Here is a 12,671-nt window from a genome sequence, read left to right on the forward strand (position 1 = left end):
AGATGGCCATGTCTAGTGAGGGCCTAGTGCTGTGTCATGACAGAAAAACCAAAGGGCAAGGGACTGTGTTAAAGAAACAGCACATCAGGCACAGCTTCATTTTCCTCTCCTATTTTTTTTTCATATAATGTATTTTGATCAAATCTTCCCTCTATTTCCTCCCTTTATCTACCCCTCACACGTTCCCCCTCTCAGGTTCAGGTGCTTTATTTTTAAGCCTATCAAGTTCTGTGTAGAAATGGATAGAGGACCACTTATTGGACTATGGCTAGTCTCTCAGAGCCCACATCCCTAAAGAAAACTGACTCTTCGTCTCCTAGCAACCATCAATTGCTCCTCAGCTGGGAATGGGACTTCATGAGCCTCTCCCCATCCTTGCTGGGATTTCATTGACTTGATCTTGTGCAGGTCTTGTTTCTGCAGTCATAGCTGCTGTGAGTTCTGTGTACAAGGACCCTGTCACATCTGACAAATACTGTTTTGCTGCATCTGTGTCTTACAATCTTTTTTGCCTCTCTGCTATGACAATGCCTGGGCCCTAGGCCAAAAGGGTGTGGTATAGATGTCCCATTTAGAGCTAAGCACTCCAAAGTATCTTATTCTCTGCATAACGGCCAATTGTGGGTCTCTGTGTTAATTGCATCTACTGCAAAAAGAAGTCTCTCTGATGAGGGCTGACAGCTGTACTAATCTATAGGTATAAAGATTTTAAAATTATGGGACAATTTATTGTACATTTAGCAGGAGAATAGTACCAAGTTCTCCCATAAGACTTAGCCAGCCACAGGTTTGGCCTAGGTAGTTGTACCGGGCTTGGGTTCTGTCTTGTGGAGTGGGTATCAAATCTGATCAGAAAGGTGGCTGGTTGCCCCCCTAACATTCATGCCACTATTACACCAGTGCGCATATATTGCCTGGTAGGTACTGTAGCTCACAGAGTTCACAGTTAGGCAAGACTATACATTACTTTGCTTCCCTTCTAAGCGTGCATAGCACTGCCCTGCTCTAGGAAAGCTAGCTAGTAAGAATGAAGGTTCCAGGTTAGTGCCTGCTTGATTATTTTACATTTTATGACTCAAGCATGTGGTGATTTCAGTAGTAAGGGCTTACCGTCAGCTTTTGTAGGGTAAATAATGGAACAGAAGGATTAATGGAGTAAGGCATGGGGGGCCGAGCAGAGGAGGGATTTCTAACATTAAAGACCTTTGACACAGCTTTACTTTTTAACAGTCCACTCTTGCTGTGAATAATCTAGTCCTGGGAGACCAGAACTTAGCAGTCTTCTGAGAATTAACTGAGTCTTTCAAGAAAGACAGCAATATGGTTATAAGAATTTTAATAACCTTATCACTTTCTAATGGTCCCACCACCTCTCAATGGGAACCAAATTTCAACATGTCTCAGAGGGGACAAAGCATACTCAAACCATAGCCCATTGGTTCTCTGCTGATGAACCATCTGTCTCTAGCGCAGTGAAGTGCTTTCCCTACCAGGCTTGCCTCTGACCTGTTTCTTTTCTTTTTTTATCTTTTGAAATCTGATGTGGACAAATCTTGGTTTAGGGCTGGGGCAGGGACAGCTCAGTGGTAGTGTGCTAGTTTAGTGCACTGAAAACCCTGGGTTTCATACCCAGAGCTGCAAAAAGAGGAAAACAAACAAAAGAACCCAGCAGGTTCTAACGTAATTACCTGTGTCGTCTACTTCCACCCAGCAAAGGCAGAGGCAGGGATGACAAGTCACCCTGCCGACCCCTTCTCTCTTGCCATGGACCTTCTCACTCTCAAGCACCCCGAACCCTCAAGCATTTCTCAGAGTTATACATAGTGTACATGCTGTGCTATATCTTGAGTTATTAGAATATTCAGCGGCATTTGTTCCAAATGACTCTTCCCATTCTTTGCAGTTGTGTTATGTTTTGTAGGTGATAAACCACAAATGACCAGTCATTCCCTCATTTGAAGGACATTTACATTGCTTCTGGTACTTTGTATCCATGTGATTATACCTGTGGAACACATTCCTTGAAATAGCCCCTCTAAGTTAGACAACATTTGCATTTGCACCTCTTTTACAGCTATTTGCTTAACTGCTAGATAAGGTGCTGCATTCAATTTGCTGTCCCTTGCAATGACTGACCGACCAGCCATGCAAGGAGCTGTCATGCCCTTGATCTTTGAAAATCAGATGTGTTAAAATACTTTTGTCAGTATACTTTTCAGTTTTAAGTGCATAACATTGGATATATTTTCATATGTATATAGTCCTTTGATTTGTTTCTTGTTATTGCTTGTTTGTAACCTTTGTCTGCTTTTCCTTTTTTTTTTTTTTTTTTTTTACTTAAATCTGTGGTTTAAGTTGTTTTTGTGTATGGTGAGAAGTAGAATTGAAGATTCATTTTCCCATATGAATATTCATGTGAATATTATGCTTTGCATAATTTATTGGGAAGATCATTCTTTCCTTGTTTATGGTAGTTATATCTTTGTTATAAATCAGATGATTATTTGCGTGTGTCTGGAATCCTTAAAACGTTTTTATTACCTTTTCTATTGCCTTGTCTTTTCTTTTGTTAAACAGAACCATACTGTAGCCCAGGTTTGCCTAGACTCTGACATTCCTCTTGCCTTAGCATCCCTAGCACTGCTGTTATAGGTGTGAGCCACCACACCTGTTTGTGTGTGTGTGTGTAGCCTATGGCAGAATAGGACTCTCTCTGTAGCGCAGGCTAGTCTTGAACTCTCAGCAGTTCTCTAGGCTCAGCTTCCTGGGTGCTAGGATTACCGGCATGTGCCACCACACCTAACCAACACCACCATATCTTAATTACTGTGCATGTGAAATGCCAGGGGCTAGTACTATAAGTCTCCCAACTTTGTTCTGCAAGATTTCTTGGTTGGCTTTGTTGTTGTTCTGTGTGTTTCCATGTGAGCTTGTTAATTTGTTTAAGAAATATTGCTGAGAATTTGATTATTATTGGGGCTAGTCCAGAAAAGAGGTAACATTGACAGATTTGCAATGTAGAGTCTTTAAGTCTGAGAACATTTGTGTTTGTATTTTAGTGCTATTTTACATTTTCTTTAGAGGTCTGAAGATCCTTGCGTTAGATTGCAGTAGTTATGTTGGCATCATGGTGGCTGATTGGGCATATACCTCTTCCTGCCTCCACAGTCAGACGCAATGGGCCTTGGTAGCAGCATTTATCTCTCATGGAACTTGGCAAATATTGTAAATCTGAACCTTCTCACCAATTACAACCATACTCTGTATACCAATGTATCATTTAAGTTTATTGCCAAATGTGTCATATTAATAATGTTATGTAAAAGACATTTCTTACTAAAAAAATGATGCTTGATATACAGAGTAAAATTCATGCTTTCAGTGTACTGTCCTTTGACAAATTTATAAATCATATTATAATACTGTAATCAAAGTATAATCTTTACATTACTCCATATACCTTTTCCTCTCTTTGTAGTCAATTTCTTCTTCTATTCAACTTCTAGCCACCACTACTACCCTTAGCCTACTATTAACTTTTCCTATGAGTGGGACCATGAAGCATATTGCTATTTAAGTGAGATTTATGATGAGATTAAATCATATTGCATAAATCAATCAGTAGTTTATTACCTTTTATCGATGAATAATGTCCCATTGTGTGAATATACCAATTTGTTTATTTAATCCCAGCTGAGGAGCATTTGTTTACAGTTTAAGCAAATATGAATAAAGCTACTGTAAACATCTCTGGATAAATTTTTTATTTTCATTTATCTTAGGTAAGTTTTTAGAAGTAGTATTCCTGGGTCTTTGAGTATGCAACTCTGAAAAACAAACTGCTTGCAAATGTATTGTACAGCTTTGCCTCCCTATTTGGAAAATATTAGTATTCTGTTTGCCTCACATTCTCATCAGCACTTGGTTCTCTGTTTTCTTTCTTATAAGTGTACAGTATTATCTTTTTTATTTTTATTTTTCAGATTATAATATAATTACAGTATTTTTCCCTTTCCTCCCTCTACACCTTCCCTTATGTCCCATTTGCTCTCTTTCAAACTCACGGCCTCCTTTTGCATTAATTGCTATTATATTCATATGTGTATGTACATATGTTCCTAAATATAACCTGTTTAGTCTGTATAATGTTACTTGTATGTATCAGGACTGACCATTTGGTATTGGATAACCAATTGGTGTGCTCATCCCTGGGGAAGGCTGCTTCTCCTGCTCTCAGCATTTCTTAGTTGCTTGTAGTTCTTTGTGTAGGATTGAGCCTCGTGGGCTTTCTCTGTCCACTTTAGCATGTCTACTGATGTCATATTTGCTCAGCTCATGTTTGGGCAGTCATGTTGGTGGGACTTTATGATTGTAGCTTTTGATATTACTAGGAGACACAATCTTACAGCAAACTCCACGGTCTGCTGGCTCCCACAATCTTTGTGCGTCATTATCCATAATGTTCCCTAAGCCTTGGTGTAGAAGTGTTCGGTAGACATGTCCATTGGGACTCATAGCACTGCACTTTGTTGGTTGTAGTTTTCTGTAGTGGTCCCTTTCTGTTGCAAAGAGAAGTTTCCTGATGAGGAAGGAGTGAAGACAACAGCTGTCTGTGGGCATAAGGACAGACGTTTAGATGTTAGTTAGAGATTGTGCTGGCCCATATAACTTGAGCTAACTAACATGTCTCTAGTTAAACTTAGGACCCTCTCAGCAAGCGATCATGCCTGAGACTGGACACCTACTCCTCAGGGACAGTGAAATCATAGAGCTTAAAGGAGAATTCCACACACCTCTCTACTAAACCAGCACAATCCCTAGGGTTCTTTTTTTTTTTTTTTTTTAGGTCTTATTTATTTTTATTTTCTGTGTATGAGGCTCTCCCCACCCTCCCCCTCCCCCCTGCTGCCTCCCCCCACCCCTGCCACATCTGTGCATCATGTGCACGCAGTGCCTGAAGAGGCCAGAAGAGGGCAGAGGAACTCTTTTCTTACTATATACTGCCCAGGCTAGCTTCAAATTCAACATTCTTTTGTCTCAGCTTCCTCAGTTATTGGATTGCCTCCATCTGCCGCCATGCTTAGCAGTACAGTGCAGTTTGAATTAAACACAACTAGCATACTGATTATAATATTTAGCTCCAAAGGGTTAAAACAACACAAAGTAATGTTAGACAAGAAAGGCATTCTATATTATAGGTAATAACTTTTCTAAACTATTTCAGTTATTATAGAGTGTTATTGGTTTAGGAAAACTTTGATTTCTATCATATACTTCACTCAAGCACCAACTTCTTACAGACATTAAATATCAAAAACAAGCTCTAACCTCTCTCTCTACCCCCTTCTATCCTCTCTCTACGCTCTTCTTACTCTTCCTGTCTCTGCCTCTGTCTCTCTCTGGGGTACGCCTCCCCACTTTCCTTCTCCCCGCCCCCCTTCTCATTTAATAAACTCCTCTACAACATAAAAAAAATACCAAAAACAAAACCTTAAGGCACAATAGATATGAATGTTTTTCAGATCTTTGTAAAGAATTTGTGAGACACGGTGAAATGCTAAATATATAAGGATACTATAATACAATTTATTATATTAAATCAACAGTTGCTCTGCATCAGTGTTAGCATGTGAAGAGTGGAAAGGTGCATGTGTGCGTGTGCAGCGGCTTTGCATGTTGAATATATGTTGTCCTCCTCCTGTGTTTTCGATTTCTCATTCTAATGCCTCTTACATTTGGATGTTCATTTCTTTTACAGACTGGAAGTTTTTCTGCTGTAATTTTATTGAATAATCTATGCTTTACTGTTCATCTTAACTTCTTTTATCTCATGACTTCTTAGATTTGTTCTCTTGATTGGCTTCTAGAGTTCCTGGTCATTTGGATCATCTTTTTTTTCTGCTTATTTATTTATTTATTTATTTTAATAATGGGGTCTGGAGAGGTGGCTCAGTGCTTAAGAACATTTGCTGCTCTTGCATGTGACCTGAACTCAGTTCCCACTACCCACATCTGGTGGCTCACAACTGGCTATAACTCCAGCTCCAAGGATCCCGTGCCCTCTGCTGGCCCCTATGGGCACCTGCACATACATGGCACCCTCACACATAGATACTTATCACACACATAAATAAAAAATAGGTATGTATGTGTGTTTGCATGTCCACACATATACATGGTCATGATATATGTGTGGGTATGCATGTAGAGGTCTGAATACAAGTTTTTGGAGACAGTTACATGCTTTCAGTACAAACATGAGGGTCTGAGTTTCATCTCCAGCAACCATAGAAAACGTACATACCCATAAGCCCGGTTCTGGGAAGGTGGACATGGCTGGATGTCTGGGGCTTGCTGGCCAGCCAGTCTAGTGGAATCAGTGAGCTCCAGATTCCGTGAGAGGTCTTGTTTCAAAAAAATGAGGTGGAAAGTGATTAAAGAAGACATTTGATACAGACCTGTGTCCTCAGCCAGGTGTGGTGGCACCCACCTATAATCCTAGTACTCAGGGAGGAAGAGGGAAGCAATCTCTGAGTTCGAGTCCAGTTTGGTGTACAAAGGACAGCCAAGGCGACACAAAGAAACCTTGTCTCGAGGGGGAAAAAAAGACCTGTGATCTCCATCTGTGTGCACACTCATGTGCATGTGATCTCTTACATACACTCCTGCATATGCACGAAGAAGCATTGCAAGGATCCTTTGTTTAAATAACTAAGCCTATTCTTAGAGGATGGAGGATATGCAAAATATAATTATGATATTCATCTGCTCCAAAAGCTGAGTACTCGCTTAAGTTTTCCCCCTTGTTTAGTAAAGAACTTTGTACCGACATAGAGCATTTTGAAAAGAAATCAATGATTGACTGAGTCACATGACCAGGAAGACTAAGTCTCTGGTCTGGCCTAAGTGACATGGTCTGAATGATATAAAATATGTGACTAAAATAAGCATCCCCAATTCCATGTAAGAGTTGAGAGGCACGTATTCATGGTGTTCTGGGATAATTAGCTAAAATAACTGATACTTTGTTCAACAGGTGGATTTTCAGAGAAGTCAAGTGAATGGAGCTCAGAAGAGGAGGAGCCAGTAAAAAAGGCAGGACCTGTCCAAGTCCTCATTGTCAAAGATGATCATTCCTTTGAGTTAGATGAGGCTGCGCTGAACCGGATCCTTCTCTCTGAGGCTGTCAGGGACAAGGAGGTAGTTGCTGTGTCCGTTGCTGGAGCCTTCAGAAAAGGAAAGTCCTTCTTGATGGACTTCATGTTGAGATACATGTACAACCAGGTACAGGATGCTTTAAGTCATCTGTTCCTGTGCATCTTTCATGTTGTGTTTTTGTTAGTGTTCAGTGTTTGTTTCTGTTATTGTGTGTGTGTTACAATAATTTGTATCAGTTTGGCCTCGGAAGCCAATAACTGACACAGAGTCTGAAATGTACTTTAAAGCTGCAAGCACTACCCCAGGTAGAATCTAAACTGATTCTAATCTACTCGTGAACTAAAATAAACTACTCTAAACCTCATGACATACATATATCCCAAGCACTTGCCAATCTGATCCTCGGGTGCTTCTTCCTCCTTCTCCTATCAACTGCCAGCCCTCCTTTCTCCCAGTCAACTGTCAATTCTTCGCTCCTCCCCCCTCCAGGAAGTCCCACCTTCTACTTCCTGTCCTGCCCAGCTGATTGGCTAAATAGTGCTTTATTGACAGTTGTTACATCCACTCAAGTCATTCCTCCACAAGTCCCCTTTTTAGTCTAATTTAAAAAACCTTTTATCTATACATTTATATTATTACACCAATATACAATATACACACACAAGAACCACAAAACAATCATTATATTCATGTTATACTCATAAGGTTTTGCTGGCTTGAACCCATCAGAGACTTGAGAAGGAATACAATTAATTACCTGAGTAAACAGGAAGTACAGGTTAACAGCTTCCAAAATGAAAAAGTGACAGGGACACTTTGCTGCCTGAATAGTCACTCAAAACTCTTTAACACGTTGGAGCATCGTGTGTGCCTAGTGTAAAGGCTGTGGTGTAGCTATTCCAACCTCAGTGCTCTGGAAATTAACTATACATACAATTTTCTTTGGATGCTACTGTGCTGCATTTACCTGAGAAATTACTTTCTTTTTGCTCTTTTAAAAATTAGCATTAGCATAATGACATAACTATGAATTTTACATATTATAGTATTTAAAATGTCAAGCAGCTCCTACTGTAAACTTTTCTTTTTAATAACTTCCCCACAGTGTTTGTGATTGCTAACATCAGTGTATTTTCTCCCCATGTTTCAACATAAATCATATATTACTCTCACAGCTTTTGTTTTTAAATAAAATGTATACAGAGAGACACAAATATTTAATGTGCATTTTTAATAAATGTATATCTTTCTGCAGTCCAGAACTCAAAACAGAGCACCACCATTCCCCACAGACAGTTCCTTCACAGCCTTCCCTAGTCCATGCTCACCTCGCCCGACCCTTAGAGGTAACTGGTAGCGTCTGACAATTATGTGATCCAGAAACGCGACCTCAAAGACCTTGGCTATCCCAAGTGCAGAAGCATGAATGGGAAATTAGAAAGAGGCTCGAGCTGGCGAAGGGAAACCATCTGGTGTTTCCCCACAGTGGATTCCAGGGCAAATGGAGTTTTGAAGTAGAGGAGGTACACCACCTGAAGAATTTTACACTCTAAAGCACTGGAGAGGCAAAGAAATTACTGATTAAGAACCAGCAGGTGGGAGTGAGGGGTGGAGGGCTGGGGGTGGTCGGGGAGAATGGGGGCAGGGGTGGGGAGGAGGAGTGTAGTGGCACATGCCTTTAATCCTAGCGCTTGGGAGGCAGAGGTAAGTGGATCTCTGTGAGTTGCAGAAAAGCCTGGTTTACAAAGCAAGTTCCAGGACAGCCAGGACTACACAGAGAAACCCTGTCTTGAAAAACAAACATTTAGCCTAGACTGTACAGCAAGTTCCAGGCCAGGCTGATCCACATGACAAGACTATTGCAAAAAGACTTTGGACTATGCGTTTATAGCACAGTTATTTATTTTTAGTTTGATCTTTTAGGTATGAGGTATTTTAAGACAATTTTTGAGGCTAACCTTTATCTAGCTTTAGTTCAAACAAATAAAGAGCAGAAGTACTAAAATAATTCAGGCTGTGAAAGCAATTAAGACTCTAACACCCTGATTTCTAGCACACCAAAGGTGTTATAGTACTTACTATAGACTGGATATTGATGTACATCCTGTTCAAGTCAAGTCACCTGTGGTAAATTGTGCTTGCTTGGATCCTTTTTGTCTTTGTCGGCACCTAGCTGAGCATTAAGAGTGAGGCACAGGGTGTGCACATTTGTGGAGCTGCTCCTGCCGGCACCACTGACTGTGTGGACCTATTCTAGTCCCACTTCTGCACATACAGCTGTCACTCACGTCAGAATGGTGAAACTTGATTTAAGATGTGCATACTATGTTCTTTTTTATCAGGAAAACTGTTAACTTTATGCCTGAACAATAGAATTCAATAATTCATCATTAAACATACAATGAACGCATACCTGAATGAAACAAGCTAAAATTTCAATCTTCAAAAGTCATATTCTTTGTCTTTCAAAATTATTTTTCTGGGGTAGAACTTTTGTAATATCTTAGGTAGATCATTGTCCTCAGTTAATATCACAATAATGTTATTTTATTAGTTCATAATTACATCACAATTAATCCATTGAAATATACCTCCCAGCTGTTTTTTTATACAGCATGTTTTGATTAGCTTAAATATCTACATTAACTAGTTAGTATCAATTGACTCCTTACATTGTATTAGGTACTCTGGAGAATACTAAAGAAGACAGATTTTATACTTAAGCATATTTTGGTTTGGATAAAGATACAGAATTAAGATTCATGAAAACATTAGAAACAATGCTCAGTGCTAAATGGGACATGCCTTCCTCCCAGGGCTTATGGATCATTGTAGAAGAAAGGCTAGAAAGAGTTTAAGAGCCAGATTTGGTGGATGGCTGCAAGGAAACAGTGTCATCCAGACACAACAGGACAGCTACACTTATGAACTCACAGAGATTGTGACAACATTCACATGGCCTGTGCGAGCTCAAGCCAGCTCAAATCTCAACATGGAGAGCTGAAATGGGCACAAAGATCTGCCGTAGCTGAGGAGCTGCTGAAAGCTGATAGCTGTGCAAGATCTGGATCAGTATGGGAAGTAAGCAGGGCATTCTAGATGAAGGAGAGTGAATGTGCTGTCTGCATTAAACAAAGGGCACATCTTCCATCCAGTGCGTCCTATACTGGAAACGAAGACGTAAGACTGAGTAGCACAGATGGTACAGCCATTATTATGCTTTTTATAAGGATCTAAAATTGCTGTATAGAATAAGACAGGATATAACAACACACCCTCTTCCCAAGACTCAGCCATCATTGTGCAAGAGGCAATGGAAAGTTTTTATGAGCCAGAGGCTGTGGAGGACTACAAGGAAACAGTGTTTTCTGGACACAAAAGGGCAGTTGGCCTTGTGAACCCACAGCTGCATAGACTGTGCAAGTTCAAGCCAGACAAAATCTCAGCACAGAGGCAGGAGGTAGTCAGGAAATCTCCCCTCTAGCTGAGGAACTGTTGGGAACTGATATCTGTTAGGAGGAGGAGAAGAATTAGTTTTCCTTAAGGGTGTCACCCCTGGTAGGTCAGCCATGTTCCAGTGCACGGCTGCATAGCCAAGACTATATTGGCAGCCGTAACTGAATTAGATTTGGATTTTTGTTTGTTTGTTCTTAGAAGGATACACACACAGTAGGGTATGTATGGGAGGGAAGTGGGTCTGGGAAGAATTAGAGGAGAGGAATGAATATGATCAAGATATTATAGATAAAATGATCAAAGAATTAATAAAAAACTTAAAAGATAAGCTATAATAAAGTTATATTTTTACTAGTTTGTATAGACTTACTAATTCAAATAGTCTATTCCCAAATGTCTCTGCATTTGTAAAGTTTTGTAATTTAGTTAATACAAGGTTTTTAATTCAAGGAGTATATAAAGAGGGCTTCCAAAAAAACCAATAATTTATCCCCTGTAATATATCAAGTGAGTGTAGCTACTATTCCCAAGGTTATCAGTGAAAAACTGATAAATCTAAGTGATTCTTTTTCTTTCTTGTCTCATCTAGTATTTAGTTCTGATGTAATTTTCAGTTTAGTTTTCCTTCTTTTGGCTTCTCAAATCCGTCTTGTATTTGTTCCCGTGTGTCCCTCCCATCCGTCCTGGTAATGGTCAGGCCCACAGCATGTTTTTACCTTTTATAACAACGTGCTTTTTGGTTCTTCCTATTATTTATCTCCCTTACCAGCCCTTTAATACCTCTAGAATAATCTTTCTGCTCATAGTGATGATGGTGGTTTCCTCTGTGTCTTCCTAGCTCCCTGTAGGATGAACACCTGCATTAGGTACCTTTCTGGGCCTTTGAAACCCTGCAATCTAACTTCTCTACCTGCCTCTTCCCCTCAGCCTTGTACAAAGTATTTGTATGTGTCTTTTTTGTTTGTTTGTTTGTTTGTTTTTCGGGACAGGGTCTCTCTGTGTTAGCCTTGGCTGTCCTGGACTCACATTGTAGATTAAGCTAGCCTTGAACTCACAGAGATCTACCTGTCTCTGCCTCCCGAGTGCTGGGATTAAAGGCATGCGCCACCGTGCCCGGCCTTGTATGTCTTTAGATAATTTTCTTCCTCCCTTCCTTCCTCCTCTTTTCCTTCCTTCCTCCCTTCTTCCTTTACTCTGTCCTTATTTTGAACGTCTTCTTCAAGTTGTTTACCTGCACAGTTCCCAAATAGTCTTTTAATATCTTTCCGTGAAATCTTATCTCATAAAAGATTAGTTGTTTCAGGGAGATAGGTTAGAAGTTGAAGAGTGCTTACTGCTCTCCCAGAAGACTAGAGTTCAATTCTAATACCCATGTCAGGCCGCCCACAACCTCCTGTAACTCCAGCTAGAGAGGATCCAATACCCTTTTCTAGGCTGCGTGAGCACCTTCACACATACGTGTATGCACACACCAGGCACACATACACGTAAATGAATGAAATAATCATTTGCTCCATTTCCTATGTTTCTACTTATACTTTATGTATGTACATTTCCTTCATGACATATATATTACACACATGTGTATGTGCATAAACTGTAGTGATGTTAGTCAGAACCTAACATGACCATAACAGATGGTTGCTCCTTTGTAATTACTTTTGAATAAAAAAGGTGATCGTATCAATGTAATAGATGTGCAAACATTTTTTCTTTTGAGTTGGAGAAAGAGAAGGATTGAAAAGGATGAGAGGAAAAACCATACATGCACATCAAGTTCTGAATCATACATAGACTTTATTAAATTTATAGGAATCTGTTGATTGGGTTGGAGATTACAATGAACCGTTGACTGGATTTTCGTGGAGAGGTGGGTCTGAACGAGAAACCACAGGAATACAGATATGGAGTGAAGTTTTCCTTATCAGCAAACTTGATGGTAAAAAGGTATGACACTTTTTAAATAAAATTAAAACTGTTTTTATTTTAAACTTTATTTTAATAGTAACTTTGAAATGTTTTTTTGAAAACCGATTTGTCCGTTTCACACAATGCTA

General features: G+C 39.8%; 1 protein-coding gene across 3 annotated transcripts in view; it reads left to right on the plus strand.

Annotated features, from left to right (window-relative positions):
* Nucleotides 1-12,671, plus strand: part of Atl1 (atlastin GTPase 1) — an 84,129-nt gene that overhangs the window by 35,974 nt on the left and 35,484 nt on the right. For all 3 annotated transcript variants that reach the window (XM_051146973.1, XM_051146965.1, XM_051146978.1), the window contains exons 3-4: nt 7,037-7,284; nt 12,427-12,561. In XM_051146973.1, the coding sequence (XP_051002930.1) occupies nt 7,037-7,284; nt 12,427-12,561 (383 nt within the window). The remainder of the gene's footprint in view (nt 1-7,036; nt 7,285-12,426; nt 12,562-12,671) is intronic.

Source organism: Acomys russatus, chromosome 1 (assembly GCF_903995435.1).
Source record: "Acomys russatus chromosome 1, mAcoRus1.1, whole genome shotgun sequence".
Classification (NCBI taxonomy): domain Eukaryota; kingdom Metazoa; phylum Chordata; class Mammalia; order Rodentia; family Muridae; genus Acomys; species Acomys russatus.